The 24298-nt window shown below is 49.6% G+C and overlaps 2 protein-coding genes across 3 annotated transcripts in view; one reads left to right on the top strand and one right to left on the bottom strand.

The window, feature by feature from the left end:
* Window positions 1-682: 682 nt before the first annotated feature.
* Window positions 683-14344, bottom strand: Lgals12 (galectin 12). Of its 2 annotated transcripts, none has more exons than XM_045134157.1 (9): window positions 14132-14344; window positions 9741-9829; window positions 9413-9626; window positions 8141-8260; window positions 7026-7064; window positions 6444-6470; window positions 6016-6101; window positions 1653-1803; window positions 683-1096 (listed from the first exon to the last, which is right to left on the bottom strand). In XM_045134157.1, exons 1-9 carry the CDS (start codon window positions 14198-14200, stop codon window positions 950-952), a joined length of 942 nt encoding a protein of 313 aa, XP_044990092.1. In that variant the 5' UTR covers window positions 14201-14344; the 3' UTR covers window positions 683-949. The 2 variants fall into 2 exon arrangements, with proteins under 2 accessions (XP_044990092.1, XP_004656631.1); XM_004656574.2 differs by having other exon boundaries at window positions 6016-6104.
* Window positions 14345-18582: 4238 nt separating this feature from the next.
* Window positions 18583-24298, top strand: part of Plaat5 (phospholipase A and acyltransferase 5) — a 35499-nt gene continuing 29783 nt past the window's right edge. The window contains exons 1-3 of the mRNA XM_045137576.1: window positions 18583-18595; window positions 19688-19987; window positions 20394-20496. Coding sequence (XP_044993511.1) covers window positions 18583-18595; window positions 19688-19987; window positions 20394-20496 — 416 coding nt within the window. The remainder of the gene's footprint in view (window positions 18596-19687; window positions 19988-20393; window positions 20497-24298) is intronic.

A 24298-nucleotide genomic window follows, 5' to 3' on the forward strand; every position in this document is an offset into this window, starting at 1 on the left:
CTGAGGGAATACAGATGAAATTCTAGCACAGGTGGCCTGGATCTATCTCCAGCCTGGGCCAGAAATGAAATTGGGTGCTCTTGCTCACACCCTCTGTTTGCCTTCTCAGTGGCTGGACCTAGATGGGGTGATAACAGAAGCTTCAACCACATGACTAACACAGAGCCCGAGTTTCAAGGCCTATAGAGTTGCTGTATTGGCCTGGGCCATTTTCACCACAATGGATAGGTAAAAATACAATAAATGTCTGAATTCTTTTCAAAAAACATTTTAGTTAAATTCTTTTGTCTGAATGAGCATGTATGTGTGCATATGTGTGTATGGGTGTGTGCACATGTGGGGGTGCACATGCATGTACTGCAGAGGCCAGTGGTTGATGGCAGGTGCCTTTCTCGGTTGCTCCTTGCCTTACTTACTGAGGCAAGGTCTCTCTCCTCTGTACCCCAGGCTTGCTAGTCTGGTTACTCTAAAGAGCCAGCTTGCCCCAAGAATCTGCCTGTCTCTCATCTCAAGTGCTAGGATTATCCATCGGCAGGCTGCCATGCCTGTGCAGCATTTGCGTGGGTGCTGGGGGTCCGAACTCTGGTCTGCCCACTCCCGCGGCCGGCGCTTCATTCACTGAGCCCTGGCCCCAGCCCCACGTCTGCGTTCTGTAAGTCACGGTTTTCTTTTGCACATCTTTATTAAGCTATTAAATCTGTCCCCTTTTGAGTGCAGTCTAGGTCCAGATGGAGCCAAATCCCAGGCTCCTAGTAGGGAGAGGCACAGCGTTGGAGACACTTTCTCAGCTGGAGCCTCCCTTGATGTGGGGTCCAATGTCCCCTGCAGATTGAGGCTTGTCACCTGGGTGTGAACTAGGCCTGACAAGATCGTAGATGAAGACGGCACAATGGGGCCCTGGGTATAGCTGCCCTTCCTTGTCTCTGGCCAGGTCCCCCTGGAGCCCCCTTCAGTGATGGACACAGTAGAGGTGGACACTTCCGCTGATTCGGAGCTCCCGCACTCCTTCCAAGGTCTTCTGGTCCAGGCTGGTGGCCCCCAGCCCCTGCCCATTGAGTGCCAGTTTCAGCCCTCCCTCCTGGCACAGAAGCAGTACCTGATAAGGAGAGCCTGAGTGGGCTTTCGGAAAGTTCTTCCCCTGCCTGCCTGCCTGATGTGCTACTTATAGAGAACCCCCTCCCTGGAGAGGACACAAAGATTGGACCTCGAGAAGGCCAGGGACTCTGTTTCACCATCTGCATTGCTTTCTGTTGAGAAGGAGGCTTCAAACCTGGCTTCACATGGGAACCGTTAGGCAAGATTGAGACAAGGTCTCTTACAATCCAGGCTGGCCACGAGGATCAGGAGTCCTTCCTGTTTCTGCCTCCTGAAGGCTGGAGCTATAGACATGCACCACCGCGCCTGGCTTGGGGGAGCTTTTGAATAACGGTAATTCTTGGCACCTACCTACATTGGTGATGTCTGAGTTTCTGGGCCCAGGGTGCCTGGCGTCAGCATGGAGGGTTGAAGGCCAGCTCTGCGAGCTTCCCAGCCCCATGGCACCGTCTTACCCTCCTACCCCAGGATCTGCCCATGGTCTCTTAGATCATGACGGAATCAGCTCCGCACATCCCCTTCACCCCCAGGGATGTGGCTGCTTGGCGCAGACCTACCTCAAAGAATCGCTTGGGGTAAAAGAGGAAGGGGGCTGAGATCAGCTTCTTGCGGCCCCACTGGGAGACCCAGGCCAGCGTTCTGTCTGTGAAGGAAGCCTTGAGGGTCACAGGAACGTGGGAGGCCTCATCTCTCAGGCTCAGGGTAAAACTGCAGGAAGCAGGCCACAGAAGGGGCATAAGCCTCCAATGCATCAGCCATGTGCACCCCAAGGGAAGGACGGCAGTGGGACAGCCATTAGAGGCTGTAGTTTTTCAAGTGGTCAGAGTCTGGACTGGGCATATAAAAGCACCAGGGAGGAGAAAGAACACCTGAGATTGTATCCCTGAGTTTCCATTCTCTGACTGGAGGACTGTCATATGTGTGCGGTAGGAGGAGGGGCAAGGGGAGTTTAGTTTGTCCTCTTTTAAATTTATTCTTATTACTTATTTTGAGGAAAAAAAAAAAAGAGAGAAAAAGAGACAGAGAGAGAAAGTGGGTGTGCCAGGGCTTTAGCCAGCGCGAACAAACTCCAGACACGTGCGCCCCCTGGTGTGCATGTGTGACATTGCATGCTTGTGGAGGTTGGAGTTCTTTAACCACTAAGTCATCTCTCCAGCGGTCTGTCCTCTTGAAAATGGGGATATTTGTGATGATCATGACATTTATTGTGTACTATTCACTTCCAGTTACTTTTGCAAATAGCTTAGTGGCTAGAGCCAGGCTTGGGGGTGGGGGGCATTAATCCTGGAGGGCTGCTTTCTAGTCCTGCAACCTTGGGCAAGTCACCTAATCTCTGTGTCTGTTTGCTCATCTGTAAATCAGCGATGGTAACAGCTCTGTCCCTGTCCTGCGGGGCTGTTAGAATTAAATGGGGGGAAACATCGAAAGTACTTGTGTAGAACAGCACATGATAAGTACTCAAATTGTATCTATCATTTAACACACGTGCATGGACACACACACACACACACACACACACACACACACACACAGAAGCAAGGAGGAAATGCATGTGACGACAGTTGGTGTTCTACAGAAGCTAGGGCTTGCCTTTCCTGCGTCTTCACAGAAAGCCGGGGCTGTGAAATTTAGCTGAGAGGAAGTTAGTAAAAGCTGCATGGCCTGTGAACCAGGATTGATGACTCCAGATTCAGTGAGGCCTTTTTAACTGCCTGGCCCTGCCCTGGGCTCCCTCCATGTCTGCGGAGCTCCCCCACCTTCTCTGAAGCGTCACTGCTGGGGCTGATCTAGCTGACCCCTTGGCCGGCGGAAGCAGTTGAGGGTAAGAGGAAGCACCGAATGAAGATTATGGGGTGAAGGAGGGGAGAAACCCTGCCTTGGGGGGGGGGGGTTTGGCTTTTAGAGACTCCCATATCCAGATTTCCTCTGAAGGAGGCTCCGTCGATTTCAGCTTTGGCAAGGAGACAGCCAGGATACAAGGCTGGGAAGAAGCTGGGAGGCAAGCGTGTTAGGGAGCAGACATGGAGCCTCTGCCCCACTGTGCCCAGCAACTGGTAAGATCCAGACCCAAGCCTCTGACAGCTTCACCACCTCAGACAAGGCCACCTCCCCACCAGCCTGAGAGCTCTCGGAAGCCTCACTGTCCCCTCATGTCACACACAGCCAGGACAGCCCCAGACTGTTAAGCTCTTTGCTACAGCCATATTTTCTATTCTTTCCTTCTCTCTCTCTGTATGTGTACACAACGATTTTCACAGCAAATGAAGCCCAGTTCTTCCACCCTTTGCTCACACCATCAGTTTTTCAGAAAACAGCTGCAGCATAGTAATGGTAGTAGGTTCCTGGCCACCTTGCCCAGTGCAGGCGTGGAGCTGAGTGTAGATGCTATGGCTCACAACTGAAATGGCCTATAGGAATGCTTTGCCTGGCCCAGGGTACTCATTGTTGTAAAGCAAATATCCAATTCAAAAATAATGTTTATATGCTGGGTGTGGTGGCGCACAATCCAGCACTTGGGAGGCAGAGGTAGGAGGATCACCATGAGTTCGAGGCCACCCTGAAACTATATAGTGAATTCCAGGCCAGCCTGAGCTAGCATGAGACCCTACCTCAAAAAACAATAAAAATTAAAAAAAAAATAATGTTTATAGCTGGGCACAGTGGTGCATCCCTCTATTCCAGCACTCAGGAAGAGGTAGGAGGATCACCATGAGTTCAAGGCCAACCTGGGGATACAGAGTGAGTCCGTCCCAGGTTAGCCCTAGGCTAGAGTGAGATTCTGTCCTGAATCTCCCCCTGAGATAAAGTATATATAAAAGATGGTTTCCAACTTCTTTTTACAAATAACTGGGAGGAGGCTGGGGACATGATAGCTTAGTTGGTCTAGTGTTTGTTTTGCAGTATGAGGACCCAAGTTCTGTCCTCACAACCTACATTAAAAGAGAGAGAGAGTGAGAGCAGCTGGGCATGGTGGCACATGTCTTTAATCCTTGCACTCGGGAGGCAGAGGTAGGAGGATCACCATGAGTTCGAGACCACTCTGAGAATAAAGAGTGAATTCCAGGCTAGCCTGGGCTAGAGTGAGACCCTACCTCAAAGAAACCAAAGGGGGGAGGATGGCTTAGTGGTTAAACCGCTTGCCTTGTGAAGCCTAAGGACCCAGGTTCAACTCCCCATAACCCACATAAGCCAGATGCATAAGGTGACCCATGTGCACAGATGATGCATGTGTCTGGAGTTCAATTGTAGTGGCTAAGGCCCTGGTACCCCAATTTTCTCTCTCTCTCATATCTTAAAAAAATAAAAATAAAAAGCTATGACCAAGTGTGGTGGGACATGTGTTTAGTCCCAACAATCAGGAAGCTGAGGTAGGAGGATTGCTGTGAGTTCAAGGCCAGTCTGGACTACAGAATGAGTTCCAGGTCAGCCAGAGCTAGAATGAGACCTTACCTTGGAAAAACAAAAGCAACAACAAAAACAAAAGGCTCTCTTCCTCTCTCTCTCAAATAAATAAAATATTTTTTTTAAAGGACTGGGGAAATGGCTTAGTGGTTAAGGTGTTTGCCTGCCAAGCCTAAGGACTCTGGTTCAATTCCCCAGAGACCCACATAAGCCAGATACACAAGGAGCCACATGCATCTGGAGTTCATTTGCAGTGGCTGGAGGCCCTGGTATGCCCATTCTCTCTCTTTCTGTTTCTTCCTCTCTCTCAAATAAATAAATAAAATATATATTTTTAAAAAGCTAAGTATGGTGGTCTGTGCTTGTAATCCAAGTGCCTGGGAGGCTGAGATTGCAGGATCCCTGAAGCTCAATGGTCAGCAAGCCTAGCCTACGCAACAAGCTTTGGGCAATGAGAGAGCCTGTCTTAAGAAAGATGGGCCAGGGGAGACTGAGAAGATGAGTCAGTGGTAAAGGCGCTTGTTTGAAAAGCCTGTGTTCAACTTCAAAGCACACATAAATCTGGATACACTCCTAAGATTGCCATTGCAAAGAGACCCTACCTCAGAAGGTGGAGCAGACTCCTCAAGGTTGCCCTCTGACTTCCATGTGTGTACTGTGGCACACTTTTGCACCCCCTTCACACACACAAATAAATATAACAAATAATATTTAACATAAAGGTGGATGGAGGCTGGGTGTGGTGGCTCATGCCTTTAATCCCAGCACTTGGGAGGCAGAGGTAGGAGGATCACCATGAGTTCGAGGCCACCCTGAGACTACATAGTGAATATGTAGTCTCATATGGTGAGGTCAGAGTGGACTAGAGTGAAATCCTGCCTCCAAGAAGAAAAAAATGTGGATGGCATTCCTGTGAAATAACACCAAAGTTGTCCTTAGGCCTCCATACGTGCACACATGTGCATGTACACCTGTGTGTGCACAAACATTCGTGAATACGTGAGTACACACACACGCACACACACACGACTAGACCATCTGGCATGACTGGGCCCCTGGAAATACTTTCCCCTCCACTGCCTTCCCGTCTAGTTTTTGTGTGACCTGTCTGCCCTGGTTTAATTGGATTTGAGTCACAGGCCTGGGTTGGAGCGCCCTCTGGTGGAGAATCCAGGGAACATCGTTCAGTAACTGTCCCTCCAGGTCTTGGTTTCCAGGTACCAACTAGCCCTCCTTTCTACCGCCGTCTGATTGTTTCCTAAACCAAGCATGGTGGAAGGCTAATCCTCTCCCTGGGCCTCATCTGGTACCCACAAAGGCTCTTTCCTGGGACCTGTGATGTGAGGCTAGTTGGCCTGACCAGAGAGAGGCACTAGTAGGTAAGACGTCCCACAAATGGGCCTGATGAACCCCAAGTGGATGTGCAGAAACTCTGCAACATGGGATAACTTACTCTGCTGCAAGAACGAGATGAAATATTTTGAACTTAAAAAAGGGCTGTTTCAGTTGGATACTCACTCCTTCGGCTCTTGCAACACCAGTCCCCTCACTATGATGACTTGTCCTGGCCAGAGACCCCGAGGAAGAGCACGTGAGCAGGGAACCTGCTGACAGACATAGGAGATGACGGAGAAGTGATTCCTGGGCTCAGCGAGGATGCTCACTACCAGGAATGGCTGGTCCTGCGTCAGGGACCAGGGGAACACAAAGGCAGGCCTAGGCTTCTCTATAGCCTTGCGGCCAGGAGACTCAGCTCTGGGCTCAGCGTAGAGAAGTATTAAATCCCCATTGGATGAGTAAGTGGAGAGAAGGCAAGATGAACTCGAGTTCAGCCTGGCGCTGCCTGGTCCTACCACAGCTGAAGTTCCCCACAAAGGAAGGGGAGCTATGAAGCTGAGGAAGCCAAACCCCCCTGGAGCTGGTGTGTGTGGGGGGAGATCACTTACCAGCCTGGGGCTGAACAGCAGGAAGGGCTGTTAGGAAAGAAAGAGGTGGGGAGAGGCCATTAGTGTTTGTGTAGGAAAAGGGAAAGTCTTGCTACTACTCGTACACATTGGGGACGCTGGGGCTTTGTGTCTCTCATAGCAGCAGGCGAGTTACTGGAGCCCCCGTAGGGGAATCTTTTGGGTAAAGACACCCACCATTCCTGCATAGTGGGGAACAGCTGGACAATGATCTATCATCCTAAACCTTGGGCAAGTTCATGGATATTGTCCATGGAGACAATCTTAGCCACCTTGCAGAGTTGAGCTCACAATCAAAACTCCAACTGAAGGCATCTCCTGATGGGAATAACGGGACCCTCCAGGCAGCCAGGCACCCTCTTCCCAAGCTGGCCCAGAGGTGGGTGAGGAGAGACAAGCTCAGGTTCTTCAGGGTTTGAAAGGAGCCAGGAGTATACTTGGGCACTGCAGCTGTGAGGGAAGGGGCGGCTGGGCCTTGTGCAATGTGAGGTCATGCAGGGGCAGGATAAAGGGCCATCCGGCTCCCATCACGTGGCTGCCCAAACTTGCTTCCAAGAAACTCACATATCCAACTGGATACTCTCTGCTGCCCTCCACAAACGGCTGGAGAGAGAAAGAGAGAGAACAGCACTTGAGATCACTCTAAGCCCCTCACTGCTTCACACAACTTGTCAGCATGTTGAACCTACTTCTTTCTTTCTATTCCTTAGGCTTAGTGAATCAGTCCTGAGATGTGTATTTTGCAGTATTGGGGATTGAGTCTAGGACTTCACACATGCTAGGCAAATGCTCTACCACTGAGCCATATCCACAGCTCTATTATTATTATTATTATTATTATTTTGAGGTCTGCTTTCGCTGTAACCCAGGCTGACTTGGAATTCACTATGTAGCCTCAGGGTGGCCTCAAACTCACAGCAGCCCTCCTACCTCTGCCTCCCGAGTGCTGGGATTAGAGGCGTGTGACACCCACACCGGGCTATTACTGTTTTTTGCTTTGTGTATGTGTGAGTAATGCATATGCATGTGCGAATGCATGCTCATATGCGCTTGTGTGTGGGGGTGTGCATGCATGTGGAGGCCAGAGATCGATGCTGAATGTCTTCCTCAGCTGTTCTACATCTTGTTTTTTGAAACAAGGTCGACCTTTCATTGAACCTAGAGCTCATCAATTAGGCTAGACTATATGGCAGCAAGCCCCAGGGATTCTCTACCCTGCCTCCTCCATGTTGGTATTACAGCCACTTGCCTCCATGCCCCGCTACTGGAGATCAGAACTCAGGTCCTCATGCTTACACAGCAAGCACTTTACTGACTGAGCCATCTTCCCACTCTCCCCTCCGGCTGTATTTTGAATAAACTCATTAGGTAGGAATGACACATCCAGCAAGCTACAGCCTGTGAGGACCCCAATGAGCCAAGCCCTTTGCTCCTCAGGACCATGCAGATCCCATCACTAGGACAGACTCCTGCCCAAGAGCCCTGGGTTCCCTTTCTGTGTGTGGTCACCTTCTCTTCCTCTTTGCCCTGCTCATCTGACTCTTTTGCACAGGTAATCTTGGTGTACAGGGTCCTCTTCTGTCTCTCACTCAGGGGTGAGTATATGGGTTTCAGACATGTCCAGGTGAGGGAAAGTCAGAGATTACCACTGATTCAACCTTGGCTCCATGGGAACTTACATTGATATTCAGGAATCCAACAGCCTTTACCAAGATGTCACCGAATATGCCCAGGGTGTCCACTCTAGACAGTGGGAGCCGGTATCGGTAGTGGAGAAAGTGCCGTCCATTAACACTCACCTGGAGAAGCAGACAGAGTCTAGCTGAACAGCAGCCACTGTTACTCATTGGGCTTCATACAGACTTTGGAAAGTAAGTGATTTGTACTGAGAAGCTTAAGTAACCTTCCTGGGGTCATGGAGCTGGTCTTGAGACCAGGGTACCTTCAATGCCCCTCTTTACCTGTCACAAAATACTTCTCAGAAGACTTGGCACACCATCACCATCATCATCAAGAACATCATCATCATCCCATCTACAGGTGAGGAAACTGAGGCTTAAGAAACTAGGAGGGCTGGAGAGATGGCTTAGTGGTTAAGCGCTTGCCTGTGAAGCCTAAGGACCCAGGTTTGAGGCTCGATTCCTCAGGACCCATGTTAGCCAGATGCACAAGGGGCACACACATCTGGAGTTCATTTACAGTGGCTGGAAGCCCTGGCACGCCCATTCTCTCTCTTTCTCTGCCTCCTTCTCTCTGTTGCTCTCAAATAAATAAATGAAAATAAACAATTTTTAATTTAAAAAGTTTTTAAAAAAAGAAACTAGGACAGCCAGGCGTGGTGGCACACACATTTGATCCCAGGGCTTGGGAGGCCAGAGGTAGGAGGACTGCTGTGAGTGTGAGGCCACCCTGAGACCTGAGACGACATAGTGAATTCCAGGCTAGCCTGGGCTAGAGTGAGACCCTACCTCCAAAACCCAAAACCTAACCTCTCCCCCCCTCCAAGAAAACCCTGGGAGATAACTTGTACTCCTTAGTACCTCCCCCTTGACAGCTGTCTCATCCCCTAGAACTGTCTGAAGGTCTCATCATCCTTCTGGTAGTTCACATCAAAGGTCAAAAGGTCAGAGCCTTGAAGTGAACTTCTCTTTGCCTGTCCTCAGCTGTAAGATGGGAATAACGAAAGTACCTACCTCAGAACTTGAGTGGACATATTTAAATGGCTTAGAACACTGCCTGGCATCTAGCGGGTGTTATCTAAGCACTTGTATGAGCACGGTGGCGGTTCCCACTCAAGGGCCAGGAGCCCAGGCATCCTCTTGCTGCTGCATGGGCCAGACCTACATCTTCTCCCCACATGCATCACAGGGACATGGGGAATCGGGCAAGAGAAGGGACAGTGGGAGAGTATACAAGATCTAGACTGCTCCGTGCGCATCCCTTCCACTCACCTTCACCTCCTCGTTCTCAAAGAGGAAGAGGATGAGGAAGCTGGCCCCTCTCTTCAGGGCGAGGCCAGGCCACCGGGTCTCTCTTTGCCACCGTCCGCCGTGGAGGGTGTTACAGATGGCATGAGGCTTGGTGGTGTGGAAGCGAGGGCTGAAGTGCACGGCAACATCTGGCTGGGGGCTCAGGCTGCAGCCACACTGGAAGTCCACCTGGAACCTAGTGGGTGTGTGAGGCTTTCGGGGTACCCCTCTGGTCAGAGGCCCACAGGGGTGCTGCAGGGAGAGTAGAGCCCCAGCTAGATGCCCCTACAGCTGAGCTCTAGTATTTTACCTGTGTGCATGGAGGGGGATCACGCCCTGCAGCATCACCATCCTGCCTGCATGCAGGCCGCCAAAAATTGTCGTGACATAGGGAACCACCTGAAACAAGGGGACAGACTCATGCATACAGGTTGGAGACAGAGCCAAGGGACCTCTACGTGTGCTATGTGCCCAGGGGACTGGGGAATAAGAAAACTCAGCTTCTCCAACCTTAAGCAGAAATGTCCTTATAGGAAAACAAACAAACAAAAACAACAACAATAGAAAACAAACCAGTTTTGGGCTGGAGGGATGGCTCAGCAGTTAAGGCATTTGCCTGCAAAGCCAAAGGACCCAGGTTCGATTCCCCAGGATCTACGTTAGCCAGATGCACAAGGGGGCACACACGTGTGGAGTTCCTTTGCAGTGGCTGGAGACCCTGGCACACCCATATTCTCTCTCTCTCTCCTTTCTCTGTCAAATAAATAATAAATAAAAATAAAAAATTTAAAAGTTTTGACTGGAATATTCTCTCCTACCGACTCTCTTTTCTTAGACATACACATCAAAGCTATATTGTCCTAGGAAAGCTCATTCCTTTGCCTCAGGGCACCAAACAGCTAGCTCTGCCCAGGCCTCTTAGGGCACAACAGGCTGCCATGTTTCCCTTGAGGCCTGACATCCACAGAATGCCACCCTGGTCTCAGAGGCCTGGTGGGAGAAGTCCTGAGGCCTGTTTCATGGTCACAGCCTGGGAGCTAGGAGGCAAAAACAATGGGCAAGTTGGAGCTGGTTGATGGCTCCATTGGCAAGCACTTGCCAAGCAAACATGAGGGACTGAATTTGGATGCCCAGCACCCACAAATGGCTATAGTGATGCGCACCTATACTCCAAGTGCTATGGAGTCAGAGACAGAGCATCCGTGGTGCTCATCTGTTCTAGGCAGTCGAGCTGCATCAGCGACCTTCAGGTTCAGTGAGAGATCCTACCTCAAAGAAGAAGGTGGATGACAATTCAGGCATACTCTTTATGTTGACCTCTGGCCTCCACATGTGCAAACACACACACACACACACACACACACACACACACACACACACACACACACGTGAGCCCAGACACATACAAACAGGCATGCCCACTGAACACACATACACACATGCAAAAGAATGGACAAGTTGGGAACAGAGCTGACCTTGATGTGGACATCCTGGAGAGATATCCACCAGTGGCCAGTCTATCCCTGGTCACCCTCCCAGACCTATCTTTTCCACACAGAAGGCGGCCTGGCCTTCCTAAAGCACATCCGCACTTCTTAATCCCCTGATCTTTTCTGGGTTTGTTCTCTACCTTCTCCTCTCCTTTCATTTTTTTTTAAAATTTTTTGTTCATTTTTATTTATTTATTTGAGAGTAACAGAGAAAGAGAGAGAGAGGGAGAGAGGGAGAGAGAGAGAGAGAGAGAGAGAGAGAGAGAGAGAGAGAGAGAGAGAGAGAGAGAGAATGGGCGCGCCAGGGCTTCCAGCCACTGCAAACAAACTCCAGATGCATGCACCCCCTTGTGCATCTGGCTAACATGGGTCCTGGGGAATCGAGCCTCGAACCGGGGTCCTTAGGCTTCACAGGCAAGCACTTAACCACTAAGCCATCTCTCCAGCCCTCCTTTCATTTTTTAAAAAAATATTTTATTGATTGGTTGATTGATTTGAGAAAGAGGCAAGCTGGGCGTGGTGGCGCATGCCTTTAATCCCAGCACTTGGGAGGCAGAGGTAGGAGGATCGCCACGAGTTCAAGGCTACCCTGAGACTACAGAGTTAATTCCAGGTCAGCCTGGACCAGAGTGAGACCCTACCTCAACCCCCCCCCCAAAAAAAAAAGAAAAAGAGAAAGAGGCAGATGAAAGAGAGAGAGAGAGAGAGAGAGAGAGAGAGAGAGAGAGAGAGAGGGAGAGAGAGAACAGGTATGCTAGGGCCTCCAGACACTGCATATAAAGTCCAGAAACATGTACCACCTTGTGCATCTGGCTCATATAGGTACTGGGGAATCACATCTGGGTCCTTAGGCTTCACAGGCAAGTGCCTGAACTGCTATGCCAGCTCTTTAGCTCCATCTTGATTCTTGCTCTAACATTATTCATTTGGATACCCAAATGATTCTTTCTCTGCTCTGAGTTTTTTTTTTTCTTTTCTTTTGAGGCAAGCCAACAGACTGGAGAGAGAGAGAGAGAGAGAGGGAATATTGATGCATTAGGGCCTCCAGCAGCCACTGTAATCAGACTCCAGACACATGCACCATCTTGTATACATGTGCAGCTTTGTGCATGCATCACCTTGTGCATCTGGCTTATGTGGTATCTGGAGAGTCAAATATGGGTTCTTAAACTTTGCAGGCAGTGCCTTAACTGCTAAGTCACCTCTCCAGCTCAAGTTTTTTCTTTTTGGTTTTTTGAGGTAGGGTCTCACTCTAGCTCAGGCTGACCTGGAATTTACTGTGTAGTCTCAGGGTGGCCTCGAACTCATGGTGGTCCTCCTTCCTCTGCCTCCCAAGTGCTGGGATTAAAGGCATGAACCACCATGCCCAAGATGCTCTACCAAGATTTTTTATTTTTATTTTATTTATTTATTAGAGAGAGAGAATGGGTGTGTCAGGGCCTCTAGCCACTGCAAACAAACTCCAGATGCATGCACCCCCTTGTTCATCTGGCTTACATGGGTCCTGGGGAATTGAACCTTGGTCCTTTGGCTTTGCAGACAAGCACCTTAACCACTAAGCCATCTCTCCAGCCCCCAATTTTTTTTTTTTTAAATAATTGGGCACACTAGAGCATTTAGCCACTGTAAACAAACTCCAGACACATGTTCCACATTGTGCATCTGGCTTTACATGGATATTGGAGAATTGAACTTGGGTCTTTAGGTTTTACAGGAAAGTGCCTTAACTGCTGAGCCATCTTTCCAGTTCTGCCCTGAGTTAAAAAAAAAAAAAATTCATGGGCTGGAGAGATGGCTTAGTGGGTAAGTGCTTGCCTATGAAGCCTAAGGACCCCGATTCAAGGCTTGATTCCCCAGGACCCACGTAAGCCAGATGCATGAGGGCTGCATGCATCTGGAGTTTGTTTGCAGTGGCTGGAGGCCCTGGCGTGCCTATTCTCTCTCTGTGTCTGTCTCTTTCTCTGTTTGTCGCTCTCAAACAAATAAATAAAAATAAACAAAAAAATTAAAAACTTCATTTATTAGAGAGAGAGGAGGCAAGTCAGGGCCTCCTGCCACTGCAAACAACTCCAGACACATGTGTCACTTTGTGTATCTGGCTTTATGTGGGTACTGGAGACTCGAACTTGGACCTTTAGGCTTTGCAAAGAAGTGTCTTTAACCACTGAGCAATCTCTAGCAGTCCCTTGCCCTGAGTTCTCAGAGCCCTTTGCTTACATGGGTAGCTTGGCTCTTGGCCTCTTGAATAGAGAGGGGCTGGCTGGCTGTCTGCTCTGGGAGGCCACAGCCCCTCACAGCTGATTCCTCACTCTTAGGTAGGCTTAGCACCCAGCAGGACACAGTGTGGGCTCTGCAGACATGCTTGCAGAAGGAATATGAGCAAAATAGAGGTGCACCCAGGCAGCATTACAAGATCAGTCCCTATGTGTTGCTTGCCAACTCCTAGCAGAGGCCAAAACTGCCCGCGGGTAGGGAGTCCCCAGTACTGCCCTCCTGGTTGGTACCTCCCAGCCTGTGAAGCAAGAAGATGTGGGAACCTAGGAGGTGTCAACTGCTTCTGCCCATTACTCAGGCACCTGGAGAGGAGCCAGAGGCCAGGATTCCCACCTGGCAGAGCACTCATAGCTTTGCAGGGCTCAGTAGTTAAGCGGCTTCCAGTTCCCAAGCTCCTGGCAGGTAGTGTAATTAACTGAGCTGATGTAGCCCTCAAGGGAGGAGAGGGCCACGCCAGCGAAAGTGATAATAAGTGCTCATTAGCTGTGGAGCCTGCTGGGAGATCAGCCTTTTGTAAAGCACTGCCCGGCTTCAGACTCTCCTGTGAGCCGAGCAGGAGGAGGGAGACAGGAAGGAACTGCCCACTCCATCCCTGACTGGCAGGATCCCAGGACCATCCCTTCCAGCCTAGAGAGGAGGCTGTCCTTTCTAGTAACCAGTGTCCCACTCAACCGTCCCTTGGCCTAGCTGTGCATCCCAGGAGAGAACAAAATACTGGATTTCTGGGTTTCACCAACTTAAAAAATGCAAGAGCCTGGGAGCCCAGCAGTTTTGCAGCTGGTTAACAAAGTTTAAGAGGGCCACCCAGAACCCTGGGCAGGAGGTCCAAGCCGAAGTCCTCACCATCCCACATTCCCTGGGGGGCGGGGAGGAGGTTGGGCCCCGTTACAGAGGAGGAGGCCCCAGGCCTGGGAGGCTCCCCTGTGGGCTCGCTCACCGGGTGGAAGACCGGCGGCTGCAGGATGAAGCTGTCAGGAATCGGGTCCAGGTTTTCTCCAGGTGGCATGGGGGTGGGGCAATTCCGAGCACTGCGGCCGATCCTGAATCCGGGAGTCCGGCTTCCCACTGCACGGACTCACCTTTCCTAGCCAGTGCCCTCGGCCCGGGGACCGGCGACGCCAGCTGCTCGTCTCACGTGCGGCCAGCGGGGTCCGACTGGTACTCCGAGCAGCCCGGGGCGGGGCGCACGGTTCGCCTCTGCCCGCGCCCTGGAGGAGGTCCGCAGCAGCGCTGGCAGCTCGGGCTGAGCTGGGGCGGCCAGCAGTGTCCAGGGGCGGGTCACTGGCACTTACTAACTAGCTAGCTGGCCTGGCTGCGTCCGAAGCACATGGCCACTGAAGGGGTTGGCCAGGGACTACCGGTTGTTTCGGGGCTAGCGAGGGTGTGTGTCTTGGGGCTTACCGAGCTCCCACCGGGACCGAAGAAGGGGTGTTGCAGTAGGTACACGTGTGCAGGTTCCAGGAGAAGCTCCGCCCGGGCTTCCTGCAGCCTCCTGCCTCATTTCCCTGCCCCCCCCCCCCGCTCACCCCCCGCGATCTGCTTCTTTTTTCACCACGTCCCCAGTCCCCGGGGGCTCCCATTTCAGTCTTAGTTGGAAATGCCAGCCTGAGTCATAAGAAAGCAGAGTGAGAAGAGGGAAAGGGAGGGACGGAGTCTCAGCTGCAGCAGCCTGGGTCCGCGGGGACACGCAGCTGGCGGAGGACACGTGCTCAGCCGCTGCTCCAGGGTGCTGGGTGTCCCTGGACCAGTCGCTTCCCGCACCTTGTTCCCCAGCGTACCGAGAGTGTGCCCAAGCAGGGTCTCGCGGGAGGACTGTGACCGAGAGCGGATCCAGATACCTGTGGTCTAGGAGAGCCCTTCCAGGTCTAGTTCTGATTTCGGTAAAACTTTCTTCTCAAAAGTAGCTTGGGGCTGAGGAGATGGCTCAGTGGATAAAAAGATGGCCCAGTGGCTAAAAAGGACCTGAGTTAGGCTCTCCAGCACCCATGTAAAGGCTGAGCAAGGCCACCTGGGGCGGCATAAACAGGAGGATCGTTGTCGCTTGCTGGCCCCTGAGTCAGGCCAAATTGATGAGACTCTGGGTTTAGTGAGAAACCATGTCTCAAAAAAATAAGGTGGATGGCTGGAGAGATGGCTTACCGGTTAAGGCGATTGCCTGCAAAGACAAAGGATCCCGGTTCGATGCCCCCAGGACCCATGTAAACCAGGTGCACAGGGGGCGCATGCAGCTGGACTTCATTTGCAGTGGTTGGAAGCCCTGACGTGCCCATTCTCTTTCTGTCTCTCTCTCTTTCTGACTTACTCTCTCTCTCTCAAATAAATAAATAAAATATTAAAGAAAAAATAAGGTGGAGAGTGTTTGAGGAAGATACCCAGCTTTGACCTCTGGCCTCCACATGCATGAGCACGCACACCTCCCCACATGCGCAGCCACACACCTATGAACATGCATGTGCACTCATGCAAAATCAAAGAAAAAGTAGCACTTCTCGACTTTAGCCGGAGTTGGGAGGTCTTGGGATCTAACCGTGGAGTTACAATTGGCAGCAGGGAATTACTGGCAGGACCGGCTGGGAAAAAGGTCAAGTGCATGCGGTGCTGGGAAGACCAAGCCGCTCCTGGGATGGAGGGGAGAGCGAATGCAAGGCCCAGGCTGAGGCATCTGGCGGGGACTACTCAGTTTTGGCTCCTCCCCTGGAAACTTATCAAAAATAAAACCTTTTCCAGGTGTGGTGGTGCACGCCTTTGATCTCAGCACTTGGGAGGCAGAGGTAGGAGGAGTGCTGTGAGTTCAAGGCCAGCCTGAGACTACATAGTGAACTCCAGGTCAGCCTGGGATAGAGTGAGACCCTACCTAGAAAAAAAGAAACAAACAAACAAACAAAAAGTGTAAGGGCTGGAGAGATGGCACTTGCCTGCAAAGCTAAAGGACCCAGGTTCAATTCCCCAGGACCCACATAAGCCAGCCACACAAGGTAGCACATAAATCTGGAGTTCATTTGCAACAGCTGAAGGCCCTGGTGTGCCCATTCTTTCTCTTTTCCTTTCTCTCTCTTTCAAATAAACAAACAAATAAATAAAAAATAAATACAAAATTGAAGAAGACTCTCTGTGGGTAAGGTCCAGAAATCTGCATTTTAATATGCCCTGTGATTATGATTTGTGGTAATTTTTGGAAGCTCTGACTTAGGTCAAGACTGAAAACACTGGGTGCTGAGCTATGGAGTTTGTTTGAAGCTGGGTGGGGAGTTGAAGGGGCTTGTGTGGGGAGATCCGATGGGGGTGTGTTCTGGGAGAGTAATCTATGTACCTGGGAAGGAGAGCTATCAAAGGTGGACAGACCAGTTGAGCAGGAAGGTGGAATCAGATCTGGAGTCCCTGACACCAGTGGTACTCCTCCCCTCCTAGCCGGATTCAGCTCTTCTGGGAAATAAGAAAGAATGTTTGCATTGACTAGGACAGAATACCCCAAGCTGGGAAGTTGAAATAAGAGAAATCTATTTTGTTACTGCTCTGGAGGATAGAAGTTTAAGATCAAGGTGTGGTTTTTCCCGAGACTTCTCTCCCAAACTTGCCAATGGCTGCTGTGTTCTCATATGGCTATCCCGGGTCTCTATTTTTTTTGTGAGGGAGAATGGGCATGCCAGGGCCTCTAGCCTCTGCAAGTGATCTCCAAACATGTTTACCACCTTGTGCATCTGGCTTTATGTGGGTTTTGGGGAATTAAACCTGGGTCCTTTGGCTTTGCTGGCAAGCACCTTGACTGCTAAGCCATTTCTCCAGGCCTTGAAGGGTGAATTTGGTCAAGCACATCACAAACATGTATCAAATTGTGAGTGAAAGCCATGACTTTGTACAATTAATATGTCCTAGTTACAAAATAAGAATCAAAAAGGCAAAGGCGGCTAGGTGTGGTGGCGCATGCCTTTAATCCTAGCACTTGGGAGGCAGAGGTAGGAGGATGGCTGTGAGTTCAAGGCCACCCTGAGACTACATAGTGAATTCCAGGTCAGCCTGGGCTAGAGTGAGACCCTACCTCGGAAACAACAACAACAACAAAAGGCAAAGGCAAGGCCAGGTGGGTAGCAGGCACCTGTATGTATTTCTAGCTAAAGATGAGGCAGGATAGCTTAAGTCTAGGAATTCAAGAATTCAAGGTCTGCTTGTTTAACATAGTAAGACCCCATTACAATAAATAAATGAATAAGCAAAACAAATAAGAAACAAGGACAACATAGACATAAGACCCAGGATGGTGAGGGGAAGGGAGTCAGGAGTAAAGCATGTGTACTGAGTATGACCCACTTCTTCAGTAGGATGATGTGGGGATAGTAATTTTATTTATTCATTCACTTATTGTGTGTATTTATGTGTGTTCATGTGTGCTCACACGTGTGCATGTAGAGATTAGAGGGTAACCTGAGTGTTGCTGCTTGGGCATTATGCACCTTCTCTGAGACAGGCTCTCTCAGTGGCCTGGAACTCACTAAGTGGACTGGAATAGCTGGCCAGGTAGTCCAAGAGATGAGCTTGTCTCCACCTTGACAGGGTTGGGTTTACAAGCACTGACACCCACCATGCCTGACTTTTTTTTATGAGAGAAAGAGAGGGAGCCACTGTAATAGAACTCCAGATGCATGCACCACCTTGTGCATCTAGTTTACATGGGTTCTGAGGAGTTGAAGCTGGATCCTTAGACTTTGCAGGCAAGCACCTTAACTGCTAAGACATTTTTCCAGCCCCATGCCTGACTTTTTTAAAAATTTAAGTTTTAATTTTTTTGGTTTATTTTTATTTATTTATTTGAGAGTGACAGACAGAAAAAGAGGCAGAGAGAGAGAATGGGCATGCCAGGGCTTCCATCCACTGCAGACGATTTCCAGATGCCTGCACCCCCTTGTGCATCTGGCTATCGTAGGTCCTAGGGAATCGAGCCTTGAACTGGGGTCCTTAGGCTTCACAGGCAAGCACTTAACCGCTAAGCTATCTCTCCAGCCCTAAAATTTAAATTTTATTCAGTGAGTTGTTGGACAGGGAGGACCCTGATGGCCCTAAAACATTACAGGCCATTGCTGAGGCTTGTGGTTTCCCATCATGAATAGATCTTAAGACCCTGCTGCTGAAGACTCCACATACTTGTGCTGCAAAGTCAATGAGAAATCCTGCTGGAGCTGAGCTGAAAACCTCCTCCATGTAGACCAGCTGACAGAAAGCTAGAAAAAGCTACGCTGCATATAGTTCAGTGGGAGAGAGAGAAATCACCAGTGGAGATACTTATCAGTGGACACTGCAAGCCTTAAATTTGGCCAGCCAGGCCAGATGAGCCAACAGGTACAGTAGTGGCATGTCTGTTATGGGGGAACCAACCACTCCCTAATTGGACTGGAGATGGGCTCCACAGGTGGGAATATGTGCTTGATACTGAAAATCTATGACAGGAGTAGTCATGAGCCCTAGGGGTGTAATGTCTGCTGGTGTCTGGCTAAATGTATATACTATGCTCACCAAACTGCCCAGGAAATACTTCAGTTAATGTTCATACCCATATATTAACGTTACTCTCACTTTTGGTTAGAGAAGCTTCTCCTTCTAGATGGCAGTGACCTTGGGATGACTCAGAAGGCACTATGGTGCTGAGAAGAAGTGACAGAAGAGTGCTCAGCACTGAAACATCTCTATCACATCTTCCAAGGCTCAGGGTCCATTGTGGAAGAGGTGGTGGAAAGAGTGTGAGAGCCAAAGGAATGTGCTTCTCCATATACACAATGGCCTGGATAGCCATGACCTCACAGTGCCGGACACTACCTACACAAGACTATCAATAGGTGGATGATGACATCAAAAGAGAGACTGATTGAGAAGGGAAAGGAGTATGATGGAGAGGGGAGTTGCAAACGGGACAGTGGGGACAAGGGCAGGTATTACCATGGGTTATTGTCTATAATTATGGAAGTTGTCAATAAAAATTAAATTAAAAAATTACTTTTTAAATTTATTTGAGAGAGACAGTGGGGACAGAGTGAGAGAGAATGGGCACACCAGGGCCCCCAGCTGCTGCAAACGAACTCCTGTCGCATGCATCACCTTGTACATCTCGCTTATGGGGGTCCTGGGAAATGGAACTTTGGTCCTTGGGCTTTGCAGGCAAGCGCCTTAACTGCTAAGCCATCTCTCCAGCCCTCATTATCTTAACTTTTTTGTTTGTTTGTTTGTTTTTCGAGGTAGGGTCTCACTCGGCCCAGGCTGACCTGGAATTCACTATGGAGTCTCAGGGTGGCCTCGAACTCACGGCGATCCTCTTACCTCTGCCTCCCGAGTGGCGGGATTAAAGGCGTGCGCCACCACGCCCGCCCGGCTTCATTATCTTAACTTTTAATTCAACTTTCAGGTAGTGTTAAAAATGCGTGGGGTGGCTCAGCGGTTGGGGCGCTCGCACAGAGCTGCGGTGACGCCTGGGCCTCCATTGGAGTCCCTCACGTTCTCCCGCGCTTAGGGTTCGGGCCCCGCGCCGCGCCCTCGTCCCCCGCCCCCGCCCCGCGCGCCCCCGCCGCCGTTTGCCGCGCGCCCCCTGGCGGCGCTGCTCGCCATCGCAGCCTGCGACCCCGGACGGCGCCTGGTCCCCGCGGGCCGGGCCGCAGCGGCGGGATGGGTCTGAGCCCGGCCGCCCTCCGGGACAGCGAGCCCTGCGGCTCGGCGCTCCCACAGCCCCGGCCCGAGCGCGCCCCCAGAAGCTGCCGTACCTGGCCGAGGGAGGGGCCAGCTGCGCCCGGACGCTGGGCCGGGTCCCACTCAGGTCCGCCCGGGAGTGGGCTCCCTCCCCAGGGGGCCCGCCGGGCGCCGGAGCCTCCCAGGGTGGTTCTCCATGCCCACAACAGGCATGGCAGTTTGCCTTCCACGCTTCTTCCCATAGACGTTTTGTGATGTTTGCTAACCGCTCGTCACCTGCAATGGGTATTTCCAGATGGCCTTTGTTTAATCAGAGACAGCCAGCCATCCAGTGACTCACCTCCCTCCCTCTCAGGCTCTGCGAGCATCTCCTTGCGAAGCCCTCCCCAGCACCGAGTTCCCAACCCCCTTTCCAAAATGGTATCTAGGGCAAACCAGGAGCTGGGACGGTTCTAGACCAGAGCTCCCAGCTTATCTACAAGTTTTTATCCCCGATGGAAGGTAACTGTAGATTAAATAACTCTCTCCTCTAGTTGAATCAGATGAATCCGTGGGATTTAAAGCGTTGTTGGTCCAGCTCCTGCCTAAACAATCCCAGCACTGCGTGATAGACCAGGGACGAGGCCTTCAGCAGGGGTAAGATGATCGATCGACCATCATCTTTCTATCTATTTTTTTTTTATAATTTTTTTTTAATTTAATTTATTAGTTTTCTTTTCAGTAAATACAGGCAGTTTGGTACCATTATTTAGGCTCATCTGTGATCTACCCCCTCCCTTTAGACCCTCCTTATTATTGAAAATGGGTCGTGCATTGTGGAGTTAGCCCCCAGTTACTAGTATGATAAATGTCTCTGAAAATCATGACCCAACATGTAACTCTGACATTCTTTCCGCCCCCTCTTCCGCAAGATTTCCCTGAGCCATGTTGGGTTCATTTTTGGTCTGCTTCAGTGCTGAGGTGTTGGGGGCCTTTCTATCTATTTGAGGCAGGGCCTAGGCTGACCTGGAACCTCTTTAGCCCCAGGCTGGCCTTAACCTCACAGATCCTCCTACCTGTCTCTAGCTGACACTAAAGGTGTTGTGGCTTAGGGGCAGGATTCTTTGTATGAGAGGACTAGGTCTTGCGGAAGGGAAAGGCTTTCTGAAGGATTGACTCGGGTGGTAGTTCTGCAGAGCAAATCCTGGAGTATTTTCTGTGTGCCTCACTTTACCACTAACCAGGGAGCAGGAGTCTGGTGTGTGGGGATGGGCGACAGATCACATTAGACTTGGGACCTGGGACCTTGTAATTTCAACCACAGGGTAATTCCCTGGAATCCTTGCCGGAGATTAAATTGTTTGGAGGTGATATTACAGTATTGTTCCTTACTCTCACTAACCCATAGAGAAGAGTGCAAGAGAGCTTATCCCTGGGCCGTGTGATGGGGTAAGAAGGAAGGGTGTATTTTATTATAAATTACCGTGTTCTTTCCTTCCTTTATAAATTGATCTGCAAGTATCACTGATATAAGGATTATCATATTAGATAAATGAATCTGAAAGCTATCATTAGTGGGGGAGAGAGGAGACAGAGAGGAAAAATGTTGAAAGAAAGTAGGAAATATTGCAATGCACCTGCTGTGGAAACCATGAGTGTTTTCCAAGGGCAAGGGTGAAGAGCAATGTTTCACGGCAAAACAGAGGATGATGTAAATTGTTTTGAAGCAATACTTTTTGGCTACAGCTTTAATAACAAGGACCAACATTAGCTCTGGGCCACGTTGAGCAAACAGTTGCTGGGCAGGCAGGCGTCCCTGGAGAGTTGAGAGCGGATGGTCCGTGTGATGGTGCTTGTGCAATGCTACGGTTTTGTGGAATTGCTTGCAGTAGTTCTCGTTGGCAGGCAACGTGCACACGTCCAGTTTCCCTCCATGACCTCCCTCTGGCTCTACTTTGTTGACATTTGACACAAGTGATTCTATTTTGGATGTGACCTCTCACCCATTTCTCACTACTATCATCAGGATTTTTTTTTTTTTTTTTTTTTTTCCGAAGTAGGGTCTCACTGTAGCTCAGGCTGACCTGGAATTCACTATGTAGTCTGGCTGGGCGTGGTGGCGCACACCTTTGATCCCAGCACTCAGGAGGCAGAGGTAGGAGGGTTGCCATGAAAAACAAAACAAAAAACAACAACAAAAAAACCCCACTATGTAGTCTGAGGGTGTCTTTGAACTCACAGTGATCCTCCTACCTCTGCCTCCTGAATGCTGGGATTAAAGGTGTGCACTACCACTTCTGGCTTTATCATCAGCATTTTATTTATTTATTTTTAAATATTTATTTATTTGACACAGAGAGAGAGAGAGAATGGGTGTGCCAGGGCCTCCAGCCACTGCAAACTAACTCCCTTTGTGCATCTGCCTAATGTGGGTTCTGGGGAGTCAAACCTAGGTCATTTGGCTTTGCAGGCAAACACCGTAACCACTAAGCCATCTCTCCAGCCTTTTTTTTTTTTTTTTTTTGTTTTTTTGAGGTAGGGTCTCACTCTAGCTCAGCTGACCTGGAATTCACCCTGTAGTCTCAGGGTGGGCTTGAACTCATGGCTATCTTTCTACCTCTGCCTCCTGAGTGCTGGGATTAAAGGTGTGCACCATGCCTGGCCGATGCACAGTTTTTAAGAGAGAACTTTCTAAGGACAAATGCTCAGAGAAGCAGTGACCTCAGCTACCTCCCTGGGAGCTTCAAAGCTTCACTGATCAATATTTGCTCCCAATTTAGCATCTCACAAAAGATTTCCTCATAACCCTAGAAGAGTTTGACTTGGTTCTTTCCCCTTGGTTAATCATCCACAGACACTAGCTAACAGATCAAAGGAATGAACTCCCATCATCAGTATTTTAATATTTTATTTTTATTTGTTTATTTATTTGACAAAGAAAGAGGGACAGAGAGTGAGAGAATGGGCACACCAGGGCCTCCAGCCACTGCAAACAAACTTCAGACACATGTGCCTTCTTGTGCATCTGGCTAACATGGGTCCTGGGGAATTGAACCTGGGTCCTTTGATCTTGAAGGCAAATGCTTTAACCACTAAGCCATCCCTCCAGCCCTATCATCAGCATTTTATTCATTTATTTTTTTTTATTTTTTTAAAATTTTTATTAACATTTTCCATGATTATAAAATATATCCCATGGTAATTCCCTCCCTCTCATTTATTTTTTTGTTTATTTTATTTATTTATTTGAGATCAACAGACAGAGAGAAACAGGCAGACAGAGAGAGAGAATGGGCGCACCAGGGCTTTCAGCCACTGCAAATGAACTCCAGACGCGTGCATCCCTTGTGCATCTGGCTAACGTTTGTCCTGGGGAATTAAGCCTTGAACCAGGGTCTTTAGGCTTCACAGGCAAACGCTTAACTGCTAAGCCATCTCTCCAACCCATCATCAGCATTTTTTTTCTCTTTATATTTATTATTTTTATTATTTTTTAAAATTTTTATTAGCATTTTCCATGATTATAAGAAAATATCCCATGGTAATTCCCTCCCTCCCCACCACACTGTCCCCTTTGAAATTCCATTCTCCATCATATTACCTCCCCATCACAATCATTGTACTTACATATATACAATATCAACCTATTAAGTACCCTCCTCCCTTCCTTTCTCTTCCCTTTATGTCTCCTTTTTAACTTACTGGCCTCTGCTACCAAGTATTTTCCTTCTCAGGCAGAAGCTCAATCATTTGTAGCTAGGATCCACATAGGAGGGAGAACATGTGGCGCTTGGCTTTCTGGGCCTGGGTTACCTCACTTAGTATAATCCTTTCCAGGTCCATCCATTTGTCTGCAAATTTCATAACTTCATTCCATCATCAGCATTTTATTTTATTTTTATTTTTTTTTTTTGGTTTTTCGAGGTAGTGTCTCACTCTGGTCCAGGCTGACCTGGAATTAACTCTGTAGTCTCAGGGTGGCCTTGAACTCACGGCGATCCTCCTACCTCTGCCTCCCGAGTGCTGGGATTAAAGGCGTGCGCCACCACGCCCGGCTCATCATCAGCATTTTAAACGACTGGGAGCAACACTTGGAGACTGCTTCTTCCATTGACAACCTGAAAGTTGTCTTCAAATCACAAACCTGGGGGCTGTGGAGATGGGCCAGTGGCTAAAGGCATTTGCCTGCAAGCCTATGAGCTTGAGTTCAATTCTCCAGCACTCATGTAAAAAGCTAGGTGCAAAGTGGCGCGTATGTCTCTTATCCCAACAGGCCTATAGCAATGGGCGGTGGAGCCCTGGGAATCCCAAGCCCACAAGCAACAGTAGTAACAGAAACTGTCTCTCATGGGTGGCCAGGGAGAAGAAGCACCTGAGGTGGTCCTCTGACCTCCACACATACACTATGGCAAGCACCTACCCATATAATAAAATAATAGAAAAAATCCCAAACTTGAAG

Source organism: Jaculus jaculus, chromosome 1 (assembly GCF_020740685.1).
Source record: "Jaculus jaculus isolate mJacJac1 chromosome 1, mJacJac1.mat.Y.cur, whole genome shotgun sequence".
Classification (NCBI taxonomy): Eukaryota; Metazoa; Chordata; class Mammalia; order Rodentia; family Dipodidae; genus Jaculus; species Jaculus jaculus.

Coding starts and splice junctions, on each gene's coding strand:
- Lgals12 (XM_004656574.2), bottom strand. CDS start 14,200: ATGCCACCTGGAGAAAACCTGGACCCGATTCCTGACAGCTTCATCCTG. Junction 9,830..14,131: donor AGCCGCCGGTCTTCCACCCG/GTGAGCGAGCCC, acceptor CCCTTGTTTCAG/GTGGTTCCCTATGTCACGAC. Junction 9,627..9,740: donor ATCCCCCTCCATGCACACAG/GTAAAATACTAG, acceptor CACACCCACTAG/GTTCCAGGTGGACTTCCAGT.